The sequence below is a fragment of the Dreissena polymorpha genome, unplaced genomic scaffold (genome assembly GCF_020536995.1).
Source record: "Dreissena polymorpha isolate Duluth1 unplaced genomic scaffold, UMN_Dpol_1.0 chrUn041, whole genome shotgun sequence".
Classification (NCBI taxonomy): Eukaryota; Metazoa; Mollusca; class Bivalvia; order Myida; family Dreissenidae; genus Dreissena; species Dreissena polymorpha.
Genome location: NW_026273355.1, coordinates 72030 through 97411, shown reverse-complemented (window position 1 = coordinate 97411; position 25382 = coordinate 72030). Strand labels below are relative to the sequence as shown.

Genomic DNA, 25382 nt, shown 5'->3' with positions numbered 1-25382 from the left:
GTCCCATATATAAAAAGTATTGTAAGAAATATTGTTTGATCTCATATAAGAAACATTGTTGGGTCCCATATACGTAAAAAGCATCGTTGGGTCCAACATAAAAGATACAAGTTGACATTCTAGGGTCCCTTATAATTTAATTAACATTAAATGTATAACTAACACTTTAGGTATCCATATAAGTAATGAAAATTGTTGGGCCTGGCCCTTTATTAGAAGTAGACATGTTTACACCTAATGACTAATGTTGAGACCCATATAATTAAAATATATTGCTAGTAGACTGAACTGCAATTTTCTAACACTGGTTTCAGTGACACACATTCACTGTGCAGATTTCTACTAAATATGTGTTGTTTTAATCTCAAAATTAGTCTTGAGCGTTAATTGACACACCCATTAAATTATTTCCTTATAACCATATGGTATCCGTTGTTAATTCGAATGTTATTTATCGAATGTTATTTATCATTTTGCCGTTCATCGTAATTTCTTTTCTGCTTGCCACAATCTTGGACGATGACGTAAATACAGGCATGCTCAATCACTATACATTGACCACTGCCAGTATCCTCCGCAATATAGACAATCCCAGAATCGATAATATGGGCGCCGCCATATTGGCTATTACGTATTTTTGAGTAGTGACTTAATGGACTTTCCTACATTAATAGATAGTGACATCTACAATTATTTTGTGCTGAAAATGAACACACAAAAACCATACCTATGCTTATTTGCTCAAAGAGACATTCAGACAGGAGAGGAGCTTCTTTATGACTATAGTGTGTCTGATCTACCATGGAAGGTTAGTTATATCATATACATCATATTTAATAAATAGATGATGCCATTATCATGAAGAAGCACACATGAATGGATGTCAAACTACTAACATAACTTTTGTCATCAAACAGCTTATGGCTTTTCGCTAACATAATTGTATCCTCAAAAACAGCTGTTAACCCTTTGCATGCTGGGAAATGTGTCTCCTGCTCTAATTCATCTGCTGAATTTCAAAAATTAGCATTTTCTTCGAGTTTTTTTCATAGAATATTATTAGAATAGCAAACAGTTTGGATCCTGATGAGACGCCACATTCTTATTTTTTCCCTGTAACAAAAAGGAAAGAGCATTTATACATTTGTATTTGGTATCTAGCGTCTCTAATTGGTCCACTATCAGGATTGTTTAAATAATGCCCCTTTGGTTAAATTTGCTCCTTCCTTGGAGATCACATCTTTTACAAAAATTAATGAGCTATCAGATTCATCTTATGTTCCAAGTTAATCAACCCCACAAATCAATAAGAGTTCAGCAATCTTTATTATAGCTGTTGAGCAATATTGGGCTTTTTTATGTCCCCCACTATAGTAGTGGGGGACATATTGTTTTTGCCCTGTCTGTTGGTCTGTTGGTTGGTTGGTTGGTCTGCTGGTTGGTTTGCGCCAACTTTAACATTTTGCAATAACTTTTGCTATATTGAAGATAGCAACTTCATATTTGGCATGCATGTGTATCTCATGAAGCTGCACATTTTGAGTGGTGAAGGGTCAAGGTCATCCTTCAAGGTCAAACGTCATATAGGGGGACATTGTGTTTCACAAACACATCTTGTTGGACCTTTTGTTTAGTCTTGTGTTATCTGGTACCTTTTATAAAATCAATATTAAGTTACTTTTGCAATAATTTGTAGGAAAAGAAAGCCAATGGTATGTTTAGTTCACAGTTTTGAATGGATGTAATGATACTTTGAATGGTAATATTGGGAAGTAAGTAGGTAAATATTCTTGTTTAAATTGTCTAGTTATTGAGTAAGCCAATCTTGTGAAATACAATTTAGCAGAACGTTCAAAGAAAATAAGTTTTTATGGCCAACTTCGCATCATGGTTGTCAGTTTTTTTCAAGGCTGATAAATAGTTATGATAATTTCAATACTGTCAAAAGTATGCAAATGATAGTTGGCACACATATTCATGTACATCTCTTAGGAAAAAAGCAACATAACTTTAAGCGGGTATATTCGATTTTTAAATGCGTTAAATTGTAATATATTGAAACAAATATGCTATAATAACACGCAATATGCAAGAAAAATGATACATTTAAGATGAATTTCATAAAATGCAGCAAATGCAAACTTGCGCACCAAGCTGATTGTGACGAAGATAATTCGTACATATTTTCCTACAATAACCGATGCATTCGTCTTTTAAGTAAGTGTTCGTGTGTCGTATGAATCAATATCGCTGCAGGAATTTAAAATGAACCGTTAAACTAAATTTAGATTCACATCTTACATGCATGATATACATGCTGGCGAATTCGACTGTACAGGCTTTTTCGATTTCAATTTTAAATATTCTGCTTATTTCGCATTTTCCGACAAATGTTCTTCTTTACTTGTATTTTAGTTTATATTGAAATATATGTATAATAAGTTTTTTGCACATTTTATATTAATTAATAAATATTTGACAAGATCGTATATACCCGCTTTAAATGGTCTGCCACCTAGGGCAAACATGTATATGATACTTGAATTATCCAGTGAATGGCAAAATCAAATTCAAAGGTATCATTACAGCCTGCTTGTTAAGATTTAATTTTCATGTTAGTTTGCATGTTTTCATTTTTAGCTCATCTATTTTTTGAAAAAAAATTATGAGCTATTGTCATCACCTTGGCGTAGGCGTCCGATTAAGTTTTGCATTTACAGGGGTTTTTCTGCCTATTTTGGGAAAAGGAGTCTGACCAAATTGGGAATTTTTTATCGACACAATTGGCCATTTTGGGAAATTTTGCTTCGATATAACAGCTCATTTGGGAAAAAATAGTGAATATATCATGCTTAAATAATTCAGTAGTTTAACAAATAAATTTGTTTTTATTTGTTATTTTGTCTTCTTTATATAAACAGATGCAATATTGGGCGTGTTCAACGTTTATTCAAGTACTGCATTTTTGTTTATTAGTTACAGTTACACTCTGAGATAAGAACTGAACAGTCAAAACCTTATAGCAGATATTTTTTACCAAAACAAACACTGGTTAGTCACACAAGTTATAAGACACTTCATTCTTTAAAGAAAAAAAAATTTTTTTTTTGGAAGTTGGGACTTTTTTTTAATATTTTGGTTTGGGATCGGGTCCGTTTGCTTTGGGAGTGCCTCCGTTTTCCGGAGGCGCAGACAGTGCTGAAAACCCCCTGATTTAGGTCCACTTTTCTCATTAAGTATCAATGCTTTTGCATTCAAACTTGGTACACTTACTAACTATCAAGAGGGGACTGGGCAGGCAAAGTTAGATAACTCTGGCGTGCATTTTGACAGAATTATGTGCCCTTTTAATACTTAGAAAATTGAAAATTTGGTTAAGTTTTGTGTTTAGGTCCACTTTATTCCGTAAGTATCAAAGCTATTGCTTTCATACTTGCAACACTTATTAACTATCATAAGGGGACTGTGCAGGCAAAGTCATGCAACTCTGACTGGCATTCTGACGGAATTATGGGCCCTTCATACTTAGAAAATTGAAGATTTGGTTATGTGAATTTTGTGTTTAGATCCATTTTACTTCTAATGTATCAAGGTTATTGATTCTAAACTTCAAATACTTTCATGCTATCATGAGGGTACTGTACCTGGCAAGTTGAATTTTACCTTGACCTTTGAATGACCTTGACTCTCAAGGTCAAATTATTTAATTTTGCTAAAATTGCCATAACTTCTTTATTTATGATTAGATTTGACTGATAATTTGACAAAACAACTCTTAACTGACATACCACAATAGACTCCCCCCACCTTATAAATGACCACCACACCCTTACACTATACCCCCCTCCCCCCCACCACCACCCAGCCCATTTTATTGTTTATGTTCCCATTCACTATAGTGGGGGACATTTGGATTTTCCCCTGTTGGTCTGTTTCTGCCAACTTTAACATTTTTCAATCACTTTTGCTATATTGAAGAAAGCTACTTCATATTTGGCATGTATGTGTTTTTCATGGAGCTGCACATTTTGAGTGGTACTTTCTGATAATGGGTTAAAATGAAAGTGAATATCTGTTAACAGTTGCACTGCATAAGCATGAAATAAATTGCCTGGATTATTTCATTTATTTTTCTTACACATACTGCTCTGATAGGGAATACATGTTATAAACATGACTTGCGAGTTTTTCACACCTTTATTGACATTACACAACAGATTAACACCAATGAGCTGTCGAAAGTCGTTTAACCTCTATGCCATTAAAATCTGTTAAATGGACGAATAAAGCAATTAAGCTGTGATCTTCGCCATCTTTGTACCAGATTGCAGAATTTCCAATTTCAGATTTACAGTTTGCGAAGTCATTTTTGCCAATTCCCAATGGGCAGAATATTTATTTATTAGGTTGTTTACAATGTTTATTATTGCAATATTTCTGCCTAAATACATGTAATAAGAATTGTTGGGCCTCTTACAAGTAATAAACATAGTAGGGTCCCATATAAGAAATAAACATGTTTACACTAATTTTCGGGTCTCATGTAAGTAATATTGTTGGGTCCCATATAAGAAATACTGTTGAGTCCCATATAAGAAGTATTGTAAGAAATATTGTCAGGTACCATATAAGAAATATTGTTGGGTCCTATATTAGAAGTATTGTTGGGTGCCATATACGAAACATTGTTGGGTCCCATGTATAATAAGCATTGTAAGAAATATTGTCAGGTACCATATAAGAAATATTGTTGGGTCCTATAAGAAGTATTGCTGGGTCCCATTTTAGAAACGGGTTTTTTACCTTCTATAACAGACGCCGAACTAGGCTGTTTGTTTCCCCTTTCTGGTTAAAAAAATTCCACCTAAAAAAAAATATATATTTATTTTTAGCTCCATCTGGCCAGCGGGGCTTATGTCATGGTCCTGTGTCCGTCGTGTGTCCGTGCGTGCGTTAACTTTTTCTTTAAACATCTTCTTCTTCTTTTTACAGTTTTGAGCACGAACAGTCCGTTTTTCACGATTTAAAACGGCCGTTTTTGTAAATATTCACGGACATGAAAGGATTGTGAATTGGCCGTGTCAAAATTGTGAAATGTCCGTCCATGGCCAATCGCAAAGAAGGAAAAAAAGCCCTGAATCCACAACGAATACAATGACACAATACAACATAAAGCTAATTATGGCATGTTCACAGACATTCAAATATTTTGCAGAAATGCATTTGCCGTTGTTATACATTTTTATACACGTATAATATGTACGTAAAAACGACACCCTTCTATTACTCATCATATTAAGGGTTGCGGCATGTGGATATTGTCTTTAACATCTTGAATGGCAAAAAGGGATATTTGTCCGTTAAATGAAGGATTTTTTGGCTGTTTTAAAGAATTTGAAGTATTATAAAATTGTTTATAAGTTTTTGTCACAGTGTATATGGGTTCCTCTACCCCTCCAGTGCACATATTACTCCTCTTCAAATTTTTCTTGGTCATACGTGCACTGTTTGGGTAGAGGAACCAATATACACTGTAAACAAAAAACTATAACTTATGATATACATAACAGCAAAACTTCAGTTGTAATGTCCAATATACTTTTCTGTAGATTTCAGTAAGACCCACCAATGGATAATAATATCAAGGCCCAACTGTTGACTATATATTTATATATATGTGGCGCGTTTCTGAAAAAGGCCCCTTTTGTGTGAACGTCAAATAACGGAGAAATGACGTTGTGAAGATATGCATTATTTTTCGACGTTTAAAAATTATTTTAGACAAACATCACACAAATTTAATCACTATGCTAATTCATTTATTTTAGAACGTGTAACAATACAAATTGGCCATATTACATGTATAGTAATAAACAACAGACAAAACTTCTTGCAAAATTATATCGTCAGAATAGTTGCATTGATATAAAAACATTTTTAGAGTTCACACAGCATCTCTTGAAAATTATAGGTTTGAACAAGTTTTCATTTGATCATATAAAACGTGTACATTATCTGAATAGGAAAAGAACGAACTTTAAGAACATTTTAAAAACTCAATTTATTTTTGTCACATTCATATGGCCTTTTTTTCTAAACCATGTCACGTAAACATAATAGCAAAACCTTCTGTTATCCAAGCCAATATATATTTTCTATAGATTTCAGCAAGACCCACCAATGGATAATAGACATACAAGACCCCACTGTTGACATTATATGTTTACAGTCATTAAGGCAACTGTTGAAGACACCCACAGTCTAGAATCTATACAGGAGTCAGAGCCTCTCATGATACAACATGCCAGTGTTGACTGTGCTGATCATATGCAATCTACAGGTTTCACTTTGGTTCTTTCAGAGTCCATGTCAACTGCTGACAGTGAAGAGCCAGGCAGTCTGACCCATGATAGGAAGGAGCCAAGTGAAGAGCCAGCCAGTCTGACCCACGATAGGAGGGAGCCAAGTGAAGAGCCAGCCAGTCTGACCCATGGTATTTCTGTTATCTGTTGGGCCTCTTACAAGTAATAAACATCGTAGGGTCCCATATAAGAAATAAACATGTTTACACTAATTTTCGGGTCTCATATAAGTAATATTGTTGGGTCCCATATAAGAAATACTGTTGAGTCTCATACATGTATAAGAAGTATTGTAAGAAATATTGTCAGGTACCATATAAGACATTCTTCAAAAGTTCCAAGGTTACTTTGTCATGGCGATTTGCCAATCATTGGTTCAGCATTTCTTACTTGCTGTCAATATACCTTGAGCGACCATTGCAGTCCTTTTGTTTACTTTAGTCTTTGATACATAGATTTGTTATTTTATATTAAACTTTGCTGTTAAATCAAGAAATTGTTGTGTTGTTTTATATGCATGTATTTGCTTTGGTTCGAATATGGCCATATTAAATGTATGCAAATGTGTTATCCTTGTCAAATAAAAAATCATTTCTTGAAACATTCAAGGTTCAATATTGAACTTTCTATTTATTATTCAGTACTTATTTTTTATTTTACAAACTGGTACAATCGTTCACAATTACTTCTAAAGTCTAGTTGTGCAAATATGGGATTGCTTAAGCCATTTAAGAATTATGGTCTTTGTTTCATATCCCTGTACAGATGAGATATTGTGACCTGAAGGTTTCTTTATTATGGCACAATATTTATTTAGACTTTCAGCAATTATACTACATTCTCTTCCAGTTTAATGGCATACATACATACATGTATACTTCGGCTTTTATACAGAAATAAGTAATTATGTTGAATTTGCTTGCCATCAATTTGTGAATAAATTATAATAAAAACTTTTATGGAGACCTTTGATTTTGGCAGCTTTTGTATGACAGAAAATGGTTATCTGTGAGAACCCAATAATTGATTTTAAATTGTTAGACCCAATTGTTATATTTAACATAAATTTTGGCATATATACAGGAAGTAGCTATTTTCAAAATGGCGGATCATGTAAATACCAAACCATGTGTTGGCTTTTTCAGAATTAAACATTACAAAATTTTTGACTCTGTAAATGCATGGTGTGATTACAAGAATTTGGAGCACCATAATGACTACAACTATACAGATAAAAGCTTTCTTGTGTACATCTTTTCTGTAGAAGATGCAAAACAAATTGTTAAATTGGCAGCAAACTGGAATGATGACTGCATATTTGTGAATATAATCAAGAATTAACATGCTTTATAGATTCTTGACATGACTCATGGTGAACTAAAATTGCTTGCAAAGCATCTGGGACATGATGTGAAGACCCACAAGGAATATTATCAGTTGTCTTCCAGTACCATGGAACTCTCAAAGGTATATATTTCATTAATAAAAATCTTTAAATTTTCCATACACAGATATTTGAAAAACTAAATGCTATATTGTAACTAAGAGGGCTAAAAGAAAGAATAATTTAACAGGCAGCCACAGTAAGACCATATCTGATGTTGACTTTGACTAGTATGCTTTGCATTAATGGCTTTTTATGCCCCCCTGGATCGAATGAACGGGGGTATATTGTTTTTGGCTTGTCTTTCTTTGTATGTGTGTGCGTGTCAAGGTGTGTGTGTGTGTCCAAAACTTTTACCAAAACTTAAACGTTTGATCATAACTTTTGAAATATTGAAAACAGCAACTTGATATTTGGATTACATGCGTATCTCATGGACCTGCACATTTTGAGTGGTGAAAGGTCAATGTCATCCTTCAAGGTCAAAGGTCAAATAAAAAAAAGCGGCACAGTAGGGGCATTGTGTTTCTTACAAACACATCTCTTGTTGTGAGTGTGTTTTGTGCTACAACCAATGTCCATGCCAAGGTGTAAACTCTCCAGTTCATGTTATTGTTGTTTTGTCTATTTAGCCCTCATTGTCATACTGTTTAGTGTTGTCTGCTAATTTGTTGCCATTGTTGACTATTTTATATTATTGTGGCTTTTCTTCATTTATTCAATGGAATTTTGGTCACTGACCAGCTTTTCATTAATTAAGTTCTTTTACCGAAATGGTATCAATAAATGCAATATCTAAAGGCATGTACATCACACAAGCTAGCATTAATATAAAGCGTAATTATACCCACTTACCTATGTGTAATGGGGGCTATATAAAAGTCACTTTGTCGGTCTGTCCCGAAATTTCATCCGATCTTCACCAAACTTGGTCACAAGTTGTATCTAGATGATGTCTAGGTCAAGTTTGAATATGGGTCATGCCTGGTAAAAAAACTAGGTCACAAGGTCACTTAGTGCTTTTAAACACAAAGTTTGTCTGGACCATAACTATTTCATTTATTGTTAGATTTTTAATTGACTTGGTTTTGATTTGTTCACCATCATGGGACCGTGTGTTGCGCGAAAGAATTGCGTCGATATCTCCAAGAACTTAGGTCAAGGTCACTTTTGGAGTTCAAGGGTAAAATGCTTGTCCGGGCCATAACTTTTGTCATTCATTGTGAGATTTTAAAATCATTTGGAACATTTGTTAACCATCATTGGAGGGTGTGTCGCGCAAAGAATTTCATCTTGTCCGGGCAATAACTGTGTTGTTCTTTTGAGATTTTAAAATCAGTTGGAACATTTCACCATCATTGGAAGGTGTGTTGTGCGAAAGAATTACGTCGATATCTCCAAGGTCAAGGTCACACTTTGAGTTCAAATGTCAAAAATGGCCATAAATGAGCTTTTCTGGGCCATAACTATGTAGTTCATTGTGAGATTTAAAAATCATTGGCACATTTGTTCACCGTCATATGACTTGTGTGTCACGTGAAAGAGTTACGTCAATATCTCGAAGGTCAAGGTCACACTTTGTTCAAAGGTAAAAGAAGGCCATGAATGAGTTTGTCTGGGCCATAACTATGTTGTTCATTGTGAGATTTTAAAATCATGTGTTCACCGTTATGGATGGTGTGTGGCAGGAAAGAATAATGTCGATATCTCCAAGGTCAAGGTCATGCATACGCCTAGGATCATGAAACTTCATGGGTAGATTGATCATGACTCGCAGATGACCCCAATAGATTTTGAGGTCAAAGGTCAAGGTCACGGTGACCCAAAATAGTAAAATGGTTTCCGGATGATAACTCAAAAACGCATACGACTAGGATCATGAAACTTCATGGGTAGATTGATCATTACTCGCAGATGACCCCTATTGATTTTTAGGTCACTAGGTCAAAGGTCAAGGTCACAGTGACCCGAAATATTAAAATGGTTTTCGGATGATAACTCAAGAAAGCATATGCCTAGGATCATGAAACTTCATAGGTAGATTGATCATGACTCGCAGATGACCCCTATTGATTTTGAGGTCACTAGGTCAAAGGTCAAGGTCACAGTGACCCGAAATAGTAAAATGGTTTCTGGATGATTACTCAAGAACGCATACGCCTAGGATCATGAAACTTCATGGGTAGATTGATCATTACTTGCAGATGACCCCTATAGATTTTGAGGTCAAAGGTCAAGGTCACGGTGACCCAAAATAGTAAAATGGTTTCCGGATGATAACTCAAGAACGCATACGGCTAGGATCATAAACTTCATGGGTAGATTGATCATTACTCGCAGATGACCCCTATTGATTTTGCAGAGGTGTCAAAGTTCAGGATTATTCCTGAAATCAGGATTTTGGCCCTTAAGGACCAATTTTGATATTGATATAAATCAGAGGATTTTTTTCTGGAATTTTAAGATTATTGTCACAAAATGTTATTTTAAACACAAATTATTTTACTTTGACATATTGTTTACAAAGTTATAAACACTAGTTTACAAAGTTACATGAATTATTAACCCTTTTTTGCTCTGGCCCCAAAACGATAGGCTTATTTTCAGGATTTTAGATTTTGGCCAATTGACACCCCTGTTTTGAGGTCACTAGGTCAAAGGTCAAGGTCACGGTGACCCGAAATATTAAAATGGTTTTCGGATGATAACTCAAGAAAGCATATGCCTAGGATCATGAAACTTCATAGGTAGATTGATCATGACTCGCAGATGACCCCTATTGATTTTGAGGTCACAAGGTCAAAGGTCAAGGTCACGGTGACCCGAAATAGTAAAATGATTTTCGGATGATAACTCAAGAACGCTTTTGCCTAGGATCATGACACTTCATAAGTACATTGATCGTGACTCGCCAGCCAGTCTGACCCATGATAGGAGAGAGCCAAGTGAAGAGCCAGCCAGTCTGACCCATGGTATTTCTGTTGTCATATAATAAAGGCCCATCTATTGATGATAAAGACATGACCCAACTGTAGACTATATATTCTAGTACAATTTTCTGTTGTCCAAGCCAATATATATTTATGCCACCCTTCGAAGAAGAGGGGGTATATTGCTTTGCTCATGTCAATCGGTCCGTCTGTCAACCAGGTGGTTGTCATACGATTACTCAAGAACGCTTGGGCCTAGGATCATGAAACTTCATAGGTACATTGATCATGACTTGCAGATGACCCCTATTGATTTTGAGGTCAAAAGGTCAAGGTCACGGTAACCCGAAATAGTAAAATGATTTTCCGATGATAACTCAAGAACGCTTTTGCCTAGGATCATGACACTTCATAGGTACATTGATCGTGACTTGCAGATGACCCCTATTGATTATCAGGTCACTAGGTCAAAGGTCAAGGTCACAGTGACAAAAAACGTATTCACACAATGGCTGCCACTACAACGGACAGCCCATATGGGGGGCATGCATGTTTTCTATAGATCTCAGCAAGATCCACCAATGGATAATAGACATACAAGACCCCACTGTTGACATTATATGTTTACAGTCATTGAGGCAACTGTTGAAGACACCCACAGTCTAGAATCTGTACAGGAGTCAGAGCCTCTCATGATACAACATGCCAGTGTTGACTGTGCTGATCATATGCAATCTACAGGTTTCACTTTGGTTCTTTCAGAGTCCATGTCAACTGCTGACAGTGAAGGGCCAGCCAGTCTGAACCATGATGAAATGAGGCAGCCAAATCCTCAAGGTATGAACTAAATTTGAAGACGGGTTTCTCTGCATTTTCTATCATTATGTGACAGAGTCTTATGTCATGACTGTATTAAAGTAAATGAGTAGTCCAAGTCAAGTGTGATGCTCTAGACGACCTCCTCTGTGATCTACAGGGTTACAACAATGTGCTTGTAAAAGTCCTTGTAAAGTACAAAGTAGGCAGTTTGCTATGAAAGTTAATGTTTAGTACTTGTTCTTCCAAGAAATGATAGTTCTGCGAACTGTCAGTTCTTATATGTGTGAAAAATTGTTTTAAACTGGTGTTAAAACAGTTTCAGTTAGTTCATGTTACCTCCGAACATGTTCAGGTTTTGTGCATTTTTATCAGGAAAACCTTGCTCTACAATATTCAATCATTGTATCACTTGCAGTGTTCTGCCGTGAAATTTTACTGTTGGGGACCCTTTAGGATTACAAAAGTGGGGACAAAAAGAAAAAATATGGGGACACAGAAATATTTTTGTAGCAGAATTAAATGTGTGGAAACTAATAACCTTTAACTTGAACTTTTAAACGTGCTTAAACTTCTTACAGTCAGGTTGTAACATTGTTATTAAAACTGGAACATTCAAAAAACTTTTTAACACTGTCAAACAGTTGTCAACATATTTACAAAACTTTGAACAGATTTATGGTCATTGGACTCCGCATGTCAAAGTACTTGTTCGATAATTAGAAATACCGATAGTAAAGGCGTTTTCTTTTTTGCTTTATGCACAATCTGCATGTCATTTTGTTGTTGTCAAACAGTGACCAAGGACATTTTTGAAGCCAATTTTCTTGGAATGTACGTTTAGGGGCAGACTTTTTTCGTAATTGCTAAACGATGTTGGGACTTGGGAAGACTCTGTTGGGTTGTTAATATTATTGTCATATTTTCTAATTTTACTTGCCGGAGGAAAAAAAATAAATGGATTTTGTTTTCTTTGGCCTGTCACTTTAAGCCATTTTGATAGGTTCGGAAATTTCCTTGATATCTGATTGGTTGTTATAATCTTAACTTACCAATGAAATAGAGTGTTAATATTAAATAAATTAACCATTGGCTGCGAAATGACGTCATGTCCAATGAAATAGTTTGTTCTGGTTACACATTCACTCGATTACTTTACCGACTTACAAATTGAATCGATTAGTTTTTATTTCTAATTCATGTGCGCCCGCGGACCCATATACAGAAAACGGGTGGGGACAAATATTTGTTTTTTGCGACAATAACACAAGGGCGCATCCACGGCAGAACACTGACTTGTTATGTTGATACTTTGTGTGCAAGGATCAATTCAGTAGAAAAGTCAACAAAATAAAGGGCTTACAGTCACTGAACAAATAAGTTTGCTGCTTAGAGTGTATATTTTTCCCAAAAATATTTGAAAATTTCCCCTCTTGGAAGTGTAGTTCAATTTTAAATCCTCGTTTAAATAATTCACAGAAAAGCCAAAAAATGTTGATCTTTGAACATAAACATAACATGTTGATGACAAAAAAAGTTGGAATAATGTTTTTCTCTCTGTGTATGGTGAATTATGGTGTTACAACTTGATTTTGTATGTTACTTGCTTAGCATTGAAATTTCCCCTTTTACACGTGCATTATCCCCCTCTCAGGGGACCCGACCCCTTTCCCCCAAAACTGAAGAAAACACTGACATGATACTCATTGCTATTTTATTTTTTATATCTATTCTTGTTTTAGGGACAGGGACAAGAAAAGGAATGAAACGAAAGTGGGCCAGCGAAGAGAACATATGTTTCATGAACTTTTTTAGAGATGAATTAAGAGAAAAAAAAATGCCATCTGGCTCAAAAATAATGGGGTCCCTAAAAATACTTACCGGAAGAACAGTGGCCCAGATAAGGGCAAGGGTCCATAACATTATTATGGAAAAACAAAAATGGAAAAAGAATTGTTGAATTGTGGAATATGTTTATGCCCCTGGTAGGGTGGCATATAGCAGTTGAACTGTCCGTCAGTCAGTCAGTCTGTCCATCTGGCCGAAAACTTAAATGGCCATAACTTTTTCAATATTGAACATAGCAACTTGATATTTATACCCCTATTACAATTGGTAATGGGGGCTATATAGGAGTCACGTTTGTCGGTCTGTCCCGATATTTCATCCGATCTTCACCAAACTTGGTCAGTAGTTGTATGTAGATAATGTCTAGGTCAAGTTTGAATATGGGTCATGCCAGGTCAAAAACTAGGTCATGGGGTCACTTAGTATGTTTTAAACTGTAAGTTTGTACGGACCATAGCTATGTTATTTATCGTTACATTTTTAAATGACTCGGTACATTTGTTCACCATCATGGAACGGTGTGTCGTGTTAAAAAAAATTACGTCAATATCTCAAAGGTCAAGGTCACACTTGGGAGTTCAAAGGTCAAATGCTTGGCCGGGCCATAGCTTTGTTTTTTATTGTGAGATTTTAAAATCATTTGGCACATTTGTTCACCATCATTGAACAGTGTGTCGGGCGAAAGAATTACGTCGATATTTCCAAGAACAAGGGCACAATTTGAGTTTAAAGGTAAAAAATGGCCATAATTGAGCTTGTCTGGGCAATAACTATGTTGTTTATTGTGCGATTTTAAAATCGTTGGCTCTTTTGTTCACCATCATTTGACAGTGTGTCGCGCGAAAGAATTACGTCGATATCTTCAAACTCAAGTTCGTAGTTTTAGTTCAAAGGTCAAAAATGGCAATAAATTATCTTGTCTGGGCCATAAATATGTCATTCATTGTAAGATTTTAAAATGACTCTGTACATCAATTTTGTTCAAAGTCATTGGAAGGCTTGTCATGTGAAACAATTCAAGAGTTCAAAGGTCAAAATGGCTATAAATGATAATGGCATAATGATTCTTAAAAAATCGCCATAAATTGTATTATCTTGTTTTGTGAAGACAGCATACAAAATAGTCTGTGTCAATGCGTTATGTGGGGGTATATGTCACGTCTGTGACAAAGCTCCAGTTGGCATGCATGTGCATCTTGTGAAGCTGCACATATTGAGTGGTGAAAAGTGAAGGTCAAGGTAATCCTTCAAGGTTAAATGTTAAATATATTGCTTCTGTCCGTCCGTCTGAAAACTTTAAAATTGGCCATAACTTTTGAGCTCACCTGAGTGCAACATGCTCATGGTGAGCTTTTGTGATTGCCTTTTGTCCGTTGTGCGTTGTATGTCGTCAACATTTTGCCTTGTGAACACTCTAGATGCCACATTTATTGTCTGATCTTCATGAAATTTTGCAGAACATTTGTCACATTGATACCTCGACTGAGTTCGAAACTGGGTCATGCTGGGTCAAAAATTAGGTCACTAGGTAAAAAAAAAACAAAAAAACTTGTGAACACTGTAGAAGTCCAATCTTCATGTAACTTTGTCAAAATGTTTGTCTAAGTGATATTTTGGTTGAGTTAAAAATTGGTTCCGGTCCGTTGAAAAACATGGCCGCCAGGGGCGGGGCAGTTTTCCTTATATGGCTATAGAGAAACCTTGTGAACACTTTAGAAGTCAAAATGTTTGCCTAATCATCATGAAACTTGGTCAAAACATTGGTTTTATTTATATTTTGGACGAGTTCGAAAATGGTCCAGATCAGTGAAAAAACATGGCCGCCAAGGGGCGGGGGAGTTTTCCTTATGTCTTTAGTTAAACATTGCTAACACTCTAGAGGCCACATTTATTGTCCATTCTTCATGAAATTTGGTCAGAAGTTTGGTCTCAATGATATCTTAGACGAGCTGAAAATGGTTACGTTTGCTTGAAAAACATGGCTGCCAAAGGGCGGGGCATTTTTCCTTATATGGCTATATATGGCTATAGTAAAACGTTGTGAACACTCTAGAGGCCACATTTATTGTCCAATCTTCATGAAATTTGGTCAGAATATTTGTCTCATTAATATCTTGGATGGGTTTGAAAATGGTTATGTTTGCTTGAAAAACATGGCTGCCAAGGGGCGGGGCATTTTTCCTTATAAAAATGGCTATTGTAAAATCTTGTTAACACTCTTGAGGCCACATTTATTTTCCGATCTTCATGAAACTTGGTCAGAATATTCATCCCAAAAAATATCGTAGACAAGTTAAAAAATGATGCTGGTTGGTTGAAAAACATGTCCGCCAGGGGGTGGGGCATTTTACCTTATATGGCTATAGTAAAACTTTGTTAACACTCTATAGGCCACATTTATTTTCTTATCTTCATGAAACTTGGTCAGAAGATTTGTCCTAATGATATCTTGGATTAGTTCAAAAATAGTTTTGTTTGCTTAAAAAACATGGCCACCAGGGGGCGGGGCATTTTTCCTTATATGGTTATGTATCATGCTTTACTAAAACATTGTTAACACTCTGTAGGCCACATTTATTTTCCGATTATTATGAAACTTGGTCAGATGATTTGTCCAAATGATATCTTGGATGAGTTCAAAAACTGGTTCTAGTTGGTGAAAAAACATGGCCACTAAGGGGCGTGGCATTTTTCCTTATATGGCTAAAGTAAAACCCTGTTAAAACTCTAGAAGCCATATTTATTGTACGATCATCATGACACTTTGTCAGAAGATTTGTCCCAATGATATTTGGACAAGTTTGAAATTGGTTCCAGTTGCTAAGAAAAACATGGCCACCAGTGGGCGGGGCATTTTTCCTTATATGGACTTATGAATCTTCTTGAAACTTTGTCAGTATATTAGTTTAAATGATATCTTGGATGTGTATTTCACGTTGACATTTGAAGCTTTAACTTTGTATGATTCTAAATATGTGTCAATGCTGTCAGTTGAATTTTGCAATATGAAGTTTTACATTTTTTGTAGATTAAATAATTTGTAAAATGTTGCAGTTTCGTCAATCAGTTTATAAGATATTGAGCTTTAAATATGATGCAGATTGTAAGATTCTTAATATCTTTCAATATTGTGGATAAGTTTTTGAGATATCAAGCTTTGAGTTTTATGCAAATTGTATGATTTTAAAATGTTTCAATGGTGTTGATCAGTGTAATGAAGATTGCATAATTTTTATGCTTTAATTCTGTCTATTGGTTTTCAAAATGAAAGACTTTGATTTTGTAAGTGCACTTTTATCTCCTGAAAGATTCTTTTCTAGTGTTTAGTTTATATTTTAAGGCTGTTTGCAAACTCGAAGTGAAAACAGTTCTATTACAATTTGGTAAGGACATGACATTGCATATCTGATTTTAAAATGTACTTTGCTGGCAACGTGTAATTTTCTGAAATGTCTTAGTAAGACTGTTGTTTGCAATCAAAAGGTCTGTGCTTCAAATACAGGGTAATGCATGTTTTTGTCCAAAGTTATGGCGATTCAGACATTGTTCTATGTAAATTTGGGGTTTGCTTGAAGGTTCAGTCTATTTTTATGTCCCTCACTATAGTAGTGGGGGACATATTGTTTTTGTCCTGTCTGTTGGTTGGTTGGTTGGTTGATCTGTTTACGCCAACTTTAACATTTGCAATAACTTTTGCAATATTGAAGATAGCAACTTGATATTTGGCATGCATATGTATCTCATAGAGCTGCACATTTTAATTTTCTGAAAGGTCAAGGTCAGAGGTCAAATATATGTGGCCAAAATCGCTCATTTTATGAATGCTTTTGCAATATTGAAGATAGCAACTTCATATTTGGCAAGCATGTGTATCTCATGGAGCTGCACATTTTGAGTGGTGAAAGGTCAAGGTCATAATGCAATGTCATAGGTCGAATATATGGCTTCAAAGCGGCGCAGTAAGGGGGATTGTGTTTTACGAACACAGCTCTTGTTGTTTACTGCCTTTTTAGTCCCTTACCAGTGTTTCACTAAAGTCCGTGTACTTTGGACTCATTTCAAGTTGACATTTGAAGCTTTAACTTTGTATGATTCTAAATATGTGTCAATGCTGTCGGTTGAATTTTGAAATATGAAGTTTTTCATTTTTTGTAGATTAAATAATTTGTAAAATGTTGCAGTTTAGTCAATCAGTTTTATAAGATATTGAGCTTTAGTTATGATGCAGATTGTAAGATTCTTAATATCTTTCAATATTGTGGATAAGTTTTTGAGATATCAAGCTTTGAATTTTATGCAAATTGTATGATTTAAAATGTTTTAATTTGTTGATCAGTGTACTGAAGATTGTATACTTTTTATATGTTATAATTCTGTCTATTGGTTTTCAAAATGAAAGACTTTGATTTTGTAAGTGCACTTTTATCTCATTATGCCCCCCTTCGAAGAAGAGGGGGTATATTGCTTTGCTCATGTCGGTCGGTCTGTCGGTATGTCAGTCTGTCGGTCCGTCCACCAGGTGGTTGTCAGACGATAACTCAAGAACGCTTGGGCCTAGGATCATGAAACTTCATAGGTACATTGATCATGACTCGCAGATGACCCCTATTGATTTTGAGGTCACTAGGTCAAAGGTCACGGTGACCCAAAATAGTAAAATGGTTTTTGAATGATAACTCAAGAAAGCATACGCCTAGGATCATGAAACTTCATGGGTAGATTGATCATGACTCGCAGATGACCCCTATTGATTTTGAGGTCAAAGGTCAAGGTCACGGTGACCCAAAATAGTAAAATGGTTTCCGGATGATAACTCAAAAATTCATACGCCTAGGATCATGAAACTTCATGGCTAGATTGATCATGACTCGCAGATGACCCCTATTGATTTTGAGGTCACTAGGTCAAAGGTCAAGGTCACGGTGACCCGAAATAGTAAAATGGTTTTCGGATGATAACTCAAGAACGCATATGCCTAGGATCATGAAACTTCACAGGTAGATTGATCATTGCTCACAGATGACCCTTATTGATTTTAAGGTCACAAGGTCAAGGTCACGGTGACCCGAAATAGTAAAATGATTTTCGGATGATAACTCAAGAACGCTTTTGCCTAGGATCATGACACTTCATAGGTACATTGATCGTGACTCACAGATGACCCCTATTGATTTTCAGGTCACTAGGTCAAAGGTCAAGGTCACAGTGACAAAAAACGTATTCACACAATGGCTGCCACTACAACGGACAGCCCATATGGGGGGCATGCATGTTTTACAAACAGCCCTTGTTAAAGATTCTTTTCTAGTGTTTAGTTTATATTTTAAGGCTGTTTGCAAACTCGAAGTGAAAACAGCTCTAGTACAATTTGGTAAGGACATGACATTGCATATCTGATTTAAAAATGTACTTTGCTGGCAACGTGTAATTTTCAGAAATGTCTTAGTAAGTAAGACTGTTGTTTGCAATCAAAAGGTATGTGCTTCAAATCCAGGAAAATGCATGTTTTTTGTCCAAATTTATGTCAATTCAGACATTGTTCTGTGTAAATATGGGGTTTGCTTGTAGGATCAGTCTATTTTAATGTCCCCCACTATAGTAGTGGGGGACATGTTGTTTTTGCTCTGTCGGTCTGTTGATTGGTTGGTTGGTCTGTTTATGCCAACTTTAACATTTTGCAATAACTTGCAATATTGAAAGTAGCAACTTGATATTTGGCATGCAAATGCATCTCCTGAAGCTGCACATTATCATTGGTGAAAGGTCAAGGTCATCCTTCAAGGTCAGAGGTCAAATATATGTGCCCTTAATCGCTCATTTTATGAATACTTTTGCAATATTGAAGATAGCAACTTGATATTTTGCAAGCATGTGTATCTCATTGAGCTGCACATTTTGAGTGTTGAAAGGTCAAGGTCATCCTTCAAGGTCAGAGGTCAAATATATGTGACCCAAATCGCTTATTTTATTAATACTTTTGCAATATTGAAGATAGCAACTTGAAATTTGGCATGCATGTGTATCTCATGGAGCTGCAAATTTTGAGTGTTGAAAGGTCAAAGTCATCCTTCAAGGTCAGAGGTTAAATATATGTGGCCCAAATCGCTTATTTTATGAATACGTTTGCACTATTGAAGATAGCAACTTGATATTTGGCATGCATATGTATCTCATAGAGCTGCACATTTTGAGTGGTGAAAGGTCAAGGTCATCCTTCAAGGTCAAATATATGGGTCAAAATTGCTCATGTTATGTTACTTCTGCAATATTGAAGCTAGCAATTTTATATTTGACATGCATGTGTATCTCATGGAGCTGCACATTTTGAGTGGTGAAGGGTCAAGGTCATCCTTCAAGGTCAAACGTTATATACGGGGACATTGGGTTTCACAAACGCATCTTGTTGTGTATGTAATTAATTTTGCTTAATTTTTGTGATCCCCCGCCAACAGCGGAGGGATATTAATTTGGCATTGTCCGTCTTTCCGTCTGTCCGTCCGGCACTTTTGTGTCCGGAACCATATTTTGGAAGTGCTTTGGCAGATTTCATTGAAACTTGGTATGAGTATATATATATATGGATAAGAGGATGATGCACGCCAAATGGCATTGTACATCCTTGAATAATAGCGGAGTTATGACCCTTTGTATTTGAAAAAAATGCTTTTTTTGTGTGTCCAGAGCCATAACTTGTATCCAGAAGTATAATGGCGGGGGATATCAATTCAACGAATTTGCTTGTTAAATCAGTTTTTATTTTCATGATAATCATTTAGTTCGTACTGCAACTTATGATGGATTGTTACTACTATCTCCAATTATTTGTTTGTCATGGGTCCGTCACCATTTATCTCTTATATAATACTTGAATTGAGCATTTCACAATCTGACAATCATGCATATCATTTATTAGTTTCATAATAAAACGTCTGACAAGGGTCAGATAATTTTAACATATATTGTTGTTATAATTTGTCATGTGTTGTATGAATAAAGACACTTCCATGATAGAGAAAATTTAAATATATTTTTAGAGACATTTGTAAAATGAAAATGAAATAACTATACATTTTTCAGTGGCTAGTCGTACGGCTAGACAAGAGGCTAGCCGCACGGCCCCGTACGGGTAGACAATAGGTTTGCCGTACGGCTCTGTACGTATAGCCTTTCCTATGGATATTGTCTAAGTTAAAGACAACCATTTTCAGTGAACTGATAAATTGCTTGTATGAAACCATATATTTATCCATTGTCTGAACGACAATTAAATTATTTGTGTGACTCCATTTCTGAGAAGTACCTTGGCCGTCATTGAATTTCATAATATCGATGCCGCAACTAATTAAAACAGTTTTCACTCCTTACATAGGAAAGTCGTCTTATTAAAGAATCAAATTAAAAACCGATTTAAATTATGTGTGTAAGTCAATTTCTAGAACGTAACTTTGACGGCTGTCGTCATTAAATTTCAAAATATCGATGCCGCAACTCTTTATTACAGGTTTTTCACGCCTTAGGAACGTCGACTAATTAATGAATCAAATAAGCAACCGTATGACATGAAAGGAAGCCGTGAAAGATGAAGAATTTTTAAAGCGAGATTATACGATTTTTTCAAATATTTATTAATTTACATAAAATGTGTAAAAAAAACAATTTATTAAACATATATTTGAACATAAACTTAGAGAAAAGTTAAGAAGAACATGTGTCGATATATGCAAAATAAGCCAGATATTAAATTCTGAAATCGAAAATGTATGTACAGTCGAATTCGCCAGCATGTAAATCGTGCATGTACATGTACGATGTGAATCTAAATTTAGTTCAACGGTTCATTTTTAGTGTGAGCGTCCGCTAACGCTAATGTTTTTGCAAATCGGTATGTGCGTAGAAGCCTTAAAGGGGCCTTTTCACAGATTTGACATGTTTTGAAGTTTGTCATTAGATGCTTTATATTGATGAATGTAAACATTGGATTTTTAACGCTCCAGAAAAAAAATCAAAAATAAAATTTAAAAATGGAAAAAAAGTAGCCCGTACAAGGGCTCGAACCAGTGACCCCCGGAATCCTGTAGTAAAAAACGCTTTAGCCTAATGAGCTATCCTGCCAAGCATACATGAGAGGTGTATTCTATACCTGATATAAGCAATCTTCGTAGTTTCACAAATTTAAACGATAACAACAGAACTCTCCAAATTATTCAATCGTTTCGCGTTGCAACGCTCTATAATTTTTAGGTTTTTAAATCGTGAAAAGATGCATATAATGGCTATATTAGACCATGGTTAATGTTCAGTAATACTGATTCCTCACAAATATCATAACTAAAGCGAAAATTTGCGAATCTGAAACAATTTTTTTCAATTTTGTCAATTTACCAAACCGTGAAAAGATCCCTTTAACTATGACATGGAAATACAACCACTGTCCGTTGCAGCAGACTACACATTCTACTAGCGTCTGCTAGGAAAGATAACCACCACATTTGCCTGTTTATAGTCCACCACTCACTGGTGCACTGCAGTTGGTGTATATGAGTAATAGAGTTTAACAGCTTGTAAGACGATATTGGCCAGTCTAGTGTTTATCATTGAAAATCTGCACATACTGGCTGCTTTCAGAGAAAACGAGGCTTAATGCATGTCAAATAAGATAAGCCTGTGCATACTGATTAGCTTGTGCAATGCAAACACGTTAAACAAGGACGACATGTCTTATTTTATAATGTTTAAAGGGTCTCTTGTACTGGGATGACAATTTATGCATAAGCATTTAGCCCTGTTTTCCCAAAACGAAGCTAAAAATATATTTTTTATTAATGATTTAAAAAAAACACATCTGAACCTGTGCTTTAAGACACACTCTTTATAATTTTGAATGGATTGTGTTCATTCAAAACTTGCAATATAAAAAGCTATAAAATAATTTTTTAAACTGAGTTGCGTCTAAACTTATACAACAACGAACACCTACAGTGACGTCAGCGCTTTGATAAATTCCTGCAACCATTTATACGCCACACGAACACTAACTAAAAATACGAATGCTTCAGTTGTAGGCTTATTGTAGGAAAATATGTACGAAATATCTTCGTCACAATCGGCTCGGGCGCTTATTTGTCTTTGCTGCATATTACTGATTAACAGCACTAAATGACAATTCTATACTTTATAAGCCGTACGGCTAGACAATCTCTATAGGAAAGGCTATAATACGTACAGCGCCGTAAGGCTAGCCTATTGTCTAGCCGTACGGGGCCGTACGGTTAGCCTCTTGTCTAGCCGTACGGGAATGTACGACTAGCCACTGCCTTTAGTTATTGGAGGTTTTTATGTATTATACCCAGTCGCAAGTGGTATAGGCTATACTCAAATCTTTTCGTCCGTCTGTTATTGGATACTGTGATGGGTTATGTATCACATTCAATGTTTTTTTTTGTTTATAAGACAAAAACAGGATTTTTTTCAAATACCTTCCTTTTAACTAATTTAAAAGCATTTTTACAGGTCCATTCTTGCGAAGCAATAATGCAAGTTAAAGAACTGGTTTTACAAGTCCCTATTCGATATTTATGACATAACTATGACTAAAATCTTCAGAATAGTTCAAAGCACGAAATGAATACCTTTCTGTTGGACATGAGGAAGTGGACCGAATATCGATGACTGGATCATTTTCCACGAAGGCACATAAAACTACAGTAAAGTTCCGCTACTTTCAGCTTGGTCTTAATAGCATGTCGGACTAAATAATTAACAGGGTATTTTGTTCTTTATTTAATACTTTGGGACCATGCAATCTTGAAAAATTGCAATTTACAGTGTTCAATGTGGTCTTAATAGCGGTACTCTTCTTGTACTAGGAATCGCTGCGTGTTTTAGTCATTATCTTTGAAATCCTTTTCGAAGCTATCATAAAAAACATTTATACTCGTGTCACGCCAGGGTGACATCACGTCAGGTTTAAACACAATAAGTAAATACATATTGTTATAACGTTTAAATATTCGTTTGACTTCTATTTTTCCTTTCAATTTAATAATCCTATAAATGTTTTGTTTTTGGTTGTCATATCTATTTACCATTAACGATCCGCAACTGCTTTACCTTTACGTATCTTTGCAATGAAACTGTTATAGCGACAACTGTTTCATTATAGCTGCTTGCATCACACGGACACCACTGTTAAATAATTCAATGATTTCTACAAGGATGATTCTATCCTACATTATCTCAATTGTTTAACCAAGGACATTGTGCTTTTAAAAGTTCCGGCGACTACAAAATCACGCAACAGGAGAAAATAACACGATACGTAGTCAAATAATGCAAAAATTCAAAAAAATATTAAAATAACATTAAACACATATTTAGTTCACCATTGTGTCATTCCCTCTGTAAAATGAATTCGACTCAAAATGTTATTAAATGTATAATGCAAGGAAACCATGCAGAGCGATTCATGTATAGGCCACACAAATACAAACACATCTGATCGTGAGGATTTAATATATCAAGTTTGAGGTCGAGAAGATCTTAACCACAATTCTAATGCGAGTGTCGCAAGATATAACTATGCTCAAGGCCAACTCATTTTTTAGCAAACAATGTTTCGTATTTCAAGTGACACTAACTCAGGGACCCGGTATGTCGGTATCAAGTATCACAGAGTATACATATATAAAAAAATAATTGGGTCATGGGGACCCAGATACGAGGTTTAAAGTAAAAAAATGTATATGTTATTTGTCTGCAGAAATAACTAGATATATTAAGTTTTGAGTTATATATAGGTTGTTGAAGGTAATTCGCATAAAACACGCTAATTTTCAGTTGGATACTAGCATGGGAAAGGGAAGTACCCAACAGTCCGGAAATATATCACAGACCCTATAGTTAACCCAGTATGAGTATATATATATATATATATATATATATATATATATATATATATATATATACATATATAAATAAATAAATATATATATATATATATATATATATATATATATATATATATATATATATATATATATATATATATATGTATGTATGTATGTATGTATGTATGTATTTATTTATTAATTATTTAGTTATTTATTTTGGCGTGTTCTGTTCAATCGCATTTCATTGAAAGTATCTTTTAAGGTGCAATAGATGCAATTAAGGAGATTGATAATAAACACAAGTTCAAATTAGCTGTTCAGAACCATCTATTGTGCTTAGCTAAAACACTTTAATTGCACTAATTTTAATATTTGTGATCAAGTCATCATGGAAAATATATTATAGAATTATGAGCTTAACAACTTGCATGTTTACTCAATAATTATCAGGGACTTAATATTCATTTTGTGTAACTTTCACATAGGATTTAATTATAGTAAGTATAACCTAAATTGGACCCCATTGGAAATAAGCTTTCGGGCTTTCATGGGCAATCCTAAGTTTTTACACTATATTATTCAATTTATTTCATTTTATATACTAAGTTTCCCAAAGTTGTGAACTTGTTTCTATAATGTATCTAATTACCAGTCTATGATAAAAGTCTGTAATAGTAAATAAATGTGACATACATGTATAACTGTGATATTTAAGTAATATATTAAATACCATTAGAGTAACATCAAACCATTTTTTACGTGTGAGGTAGTTGCTGATATGTTCCCTTCAAATCAAATTTGAGGTAATACGCTTTCATAAGACTTTTTTATCTTGTCGTACTTTTGTGTTCGTTTTCATTGTCAAATCTTATTTCATATTGTTTTTGTGGCCGTTTTTAGACCATAGGTTTTATTATTATTTATTTATTATAAGGTGTATTAAATGCTCATATATAAAGTGTGGTTTGTTTATTCTAAGTATAAATAATATTTAAGTGTTGTTTTATGCAAAACGTCTTATTTAATTAAATAAAGATCTTAAGTGAAATTTTTTTTTTTTTTTTTTTTTTATTCAATATCATACATACAATGTAAACATGTATATGATCATACAACATAGTGATTGTACAAAGCAATAAAGTTCTGACATGTT

The 25382-nt window shown here is 34.9% G+C and overlaps 1 protein-coding gene and 1 long non-coding RNA gene across 6 annotated transcripts in view; both read left to right on the top strand.

Moving 5' to 3' along the window:
• LOC127863809 (cytochrome c1-like) overlaps window positions 1–15941 on the top strand; it is a 189991-nt gene extending 174050 nt beyond the window's left edge. The window contains exons 2-3 of one of the 5 annotated variants that reach the window (XM_052403468.1): window positions 11439–11513; window positions 13235–15941. In XM_052403468.1, the coding sequence (XP_052259428.1) occupies window positions 11439–11513; window positions 13235–13452 (293 nt within the window). In that variant the 3' untranslated portion in view covers window positions 13453–15941. Of the gene's footprint in view, window positions 1–6361; window positions 6494–7715; window positions 8242–11438; window positions 11514–13234 lie in introns of those variants that run through there. The other 4 variants (XM_052403465.1, XM_052403469.1, XM_052403467.1 and 1 more) reach the window with 4 other exon arrangements.
• Window positions 15942–16423: 482 nt separating this feature from the next.
• LOC127863810 (uncharacterized) lies at window positions 16424–20293 on the top strand. The gene is made up of 2 exons (XR_008041194.1): window positions 16424–17974; window positions 18251–20293. It is a non-coding gene; the product is annotated as an uncharacterized LOC127863810 (long non-coding RNA).
• Window positions 20294–25382: the final 5089 nt, after the last annotated feature.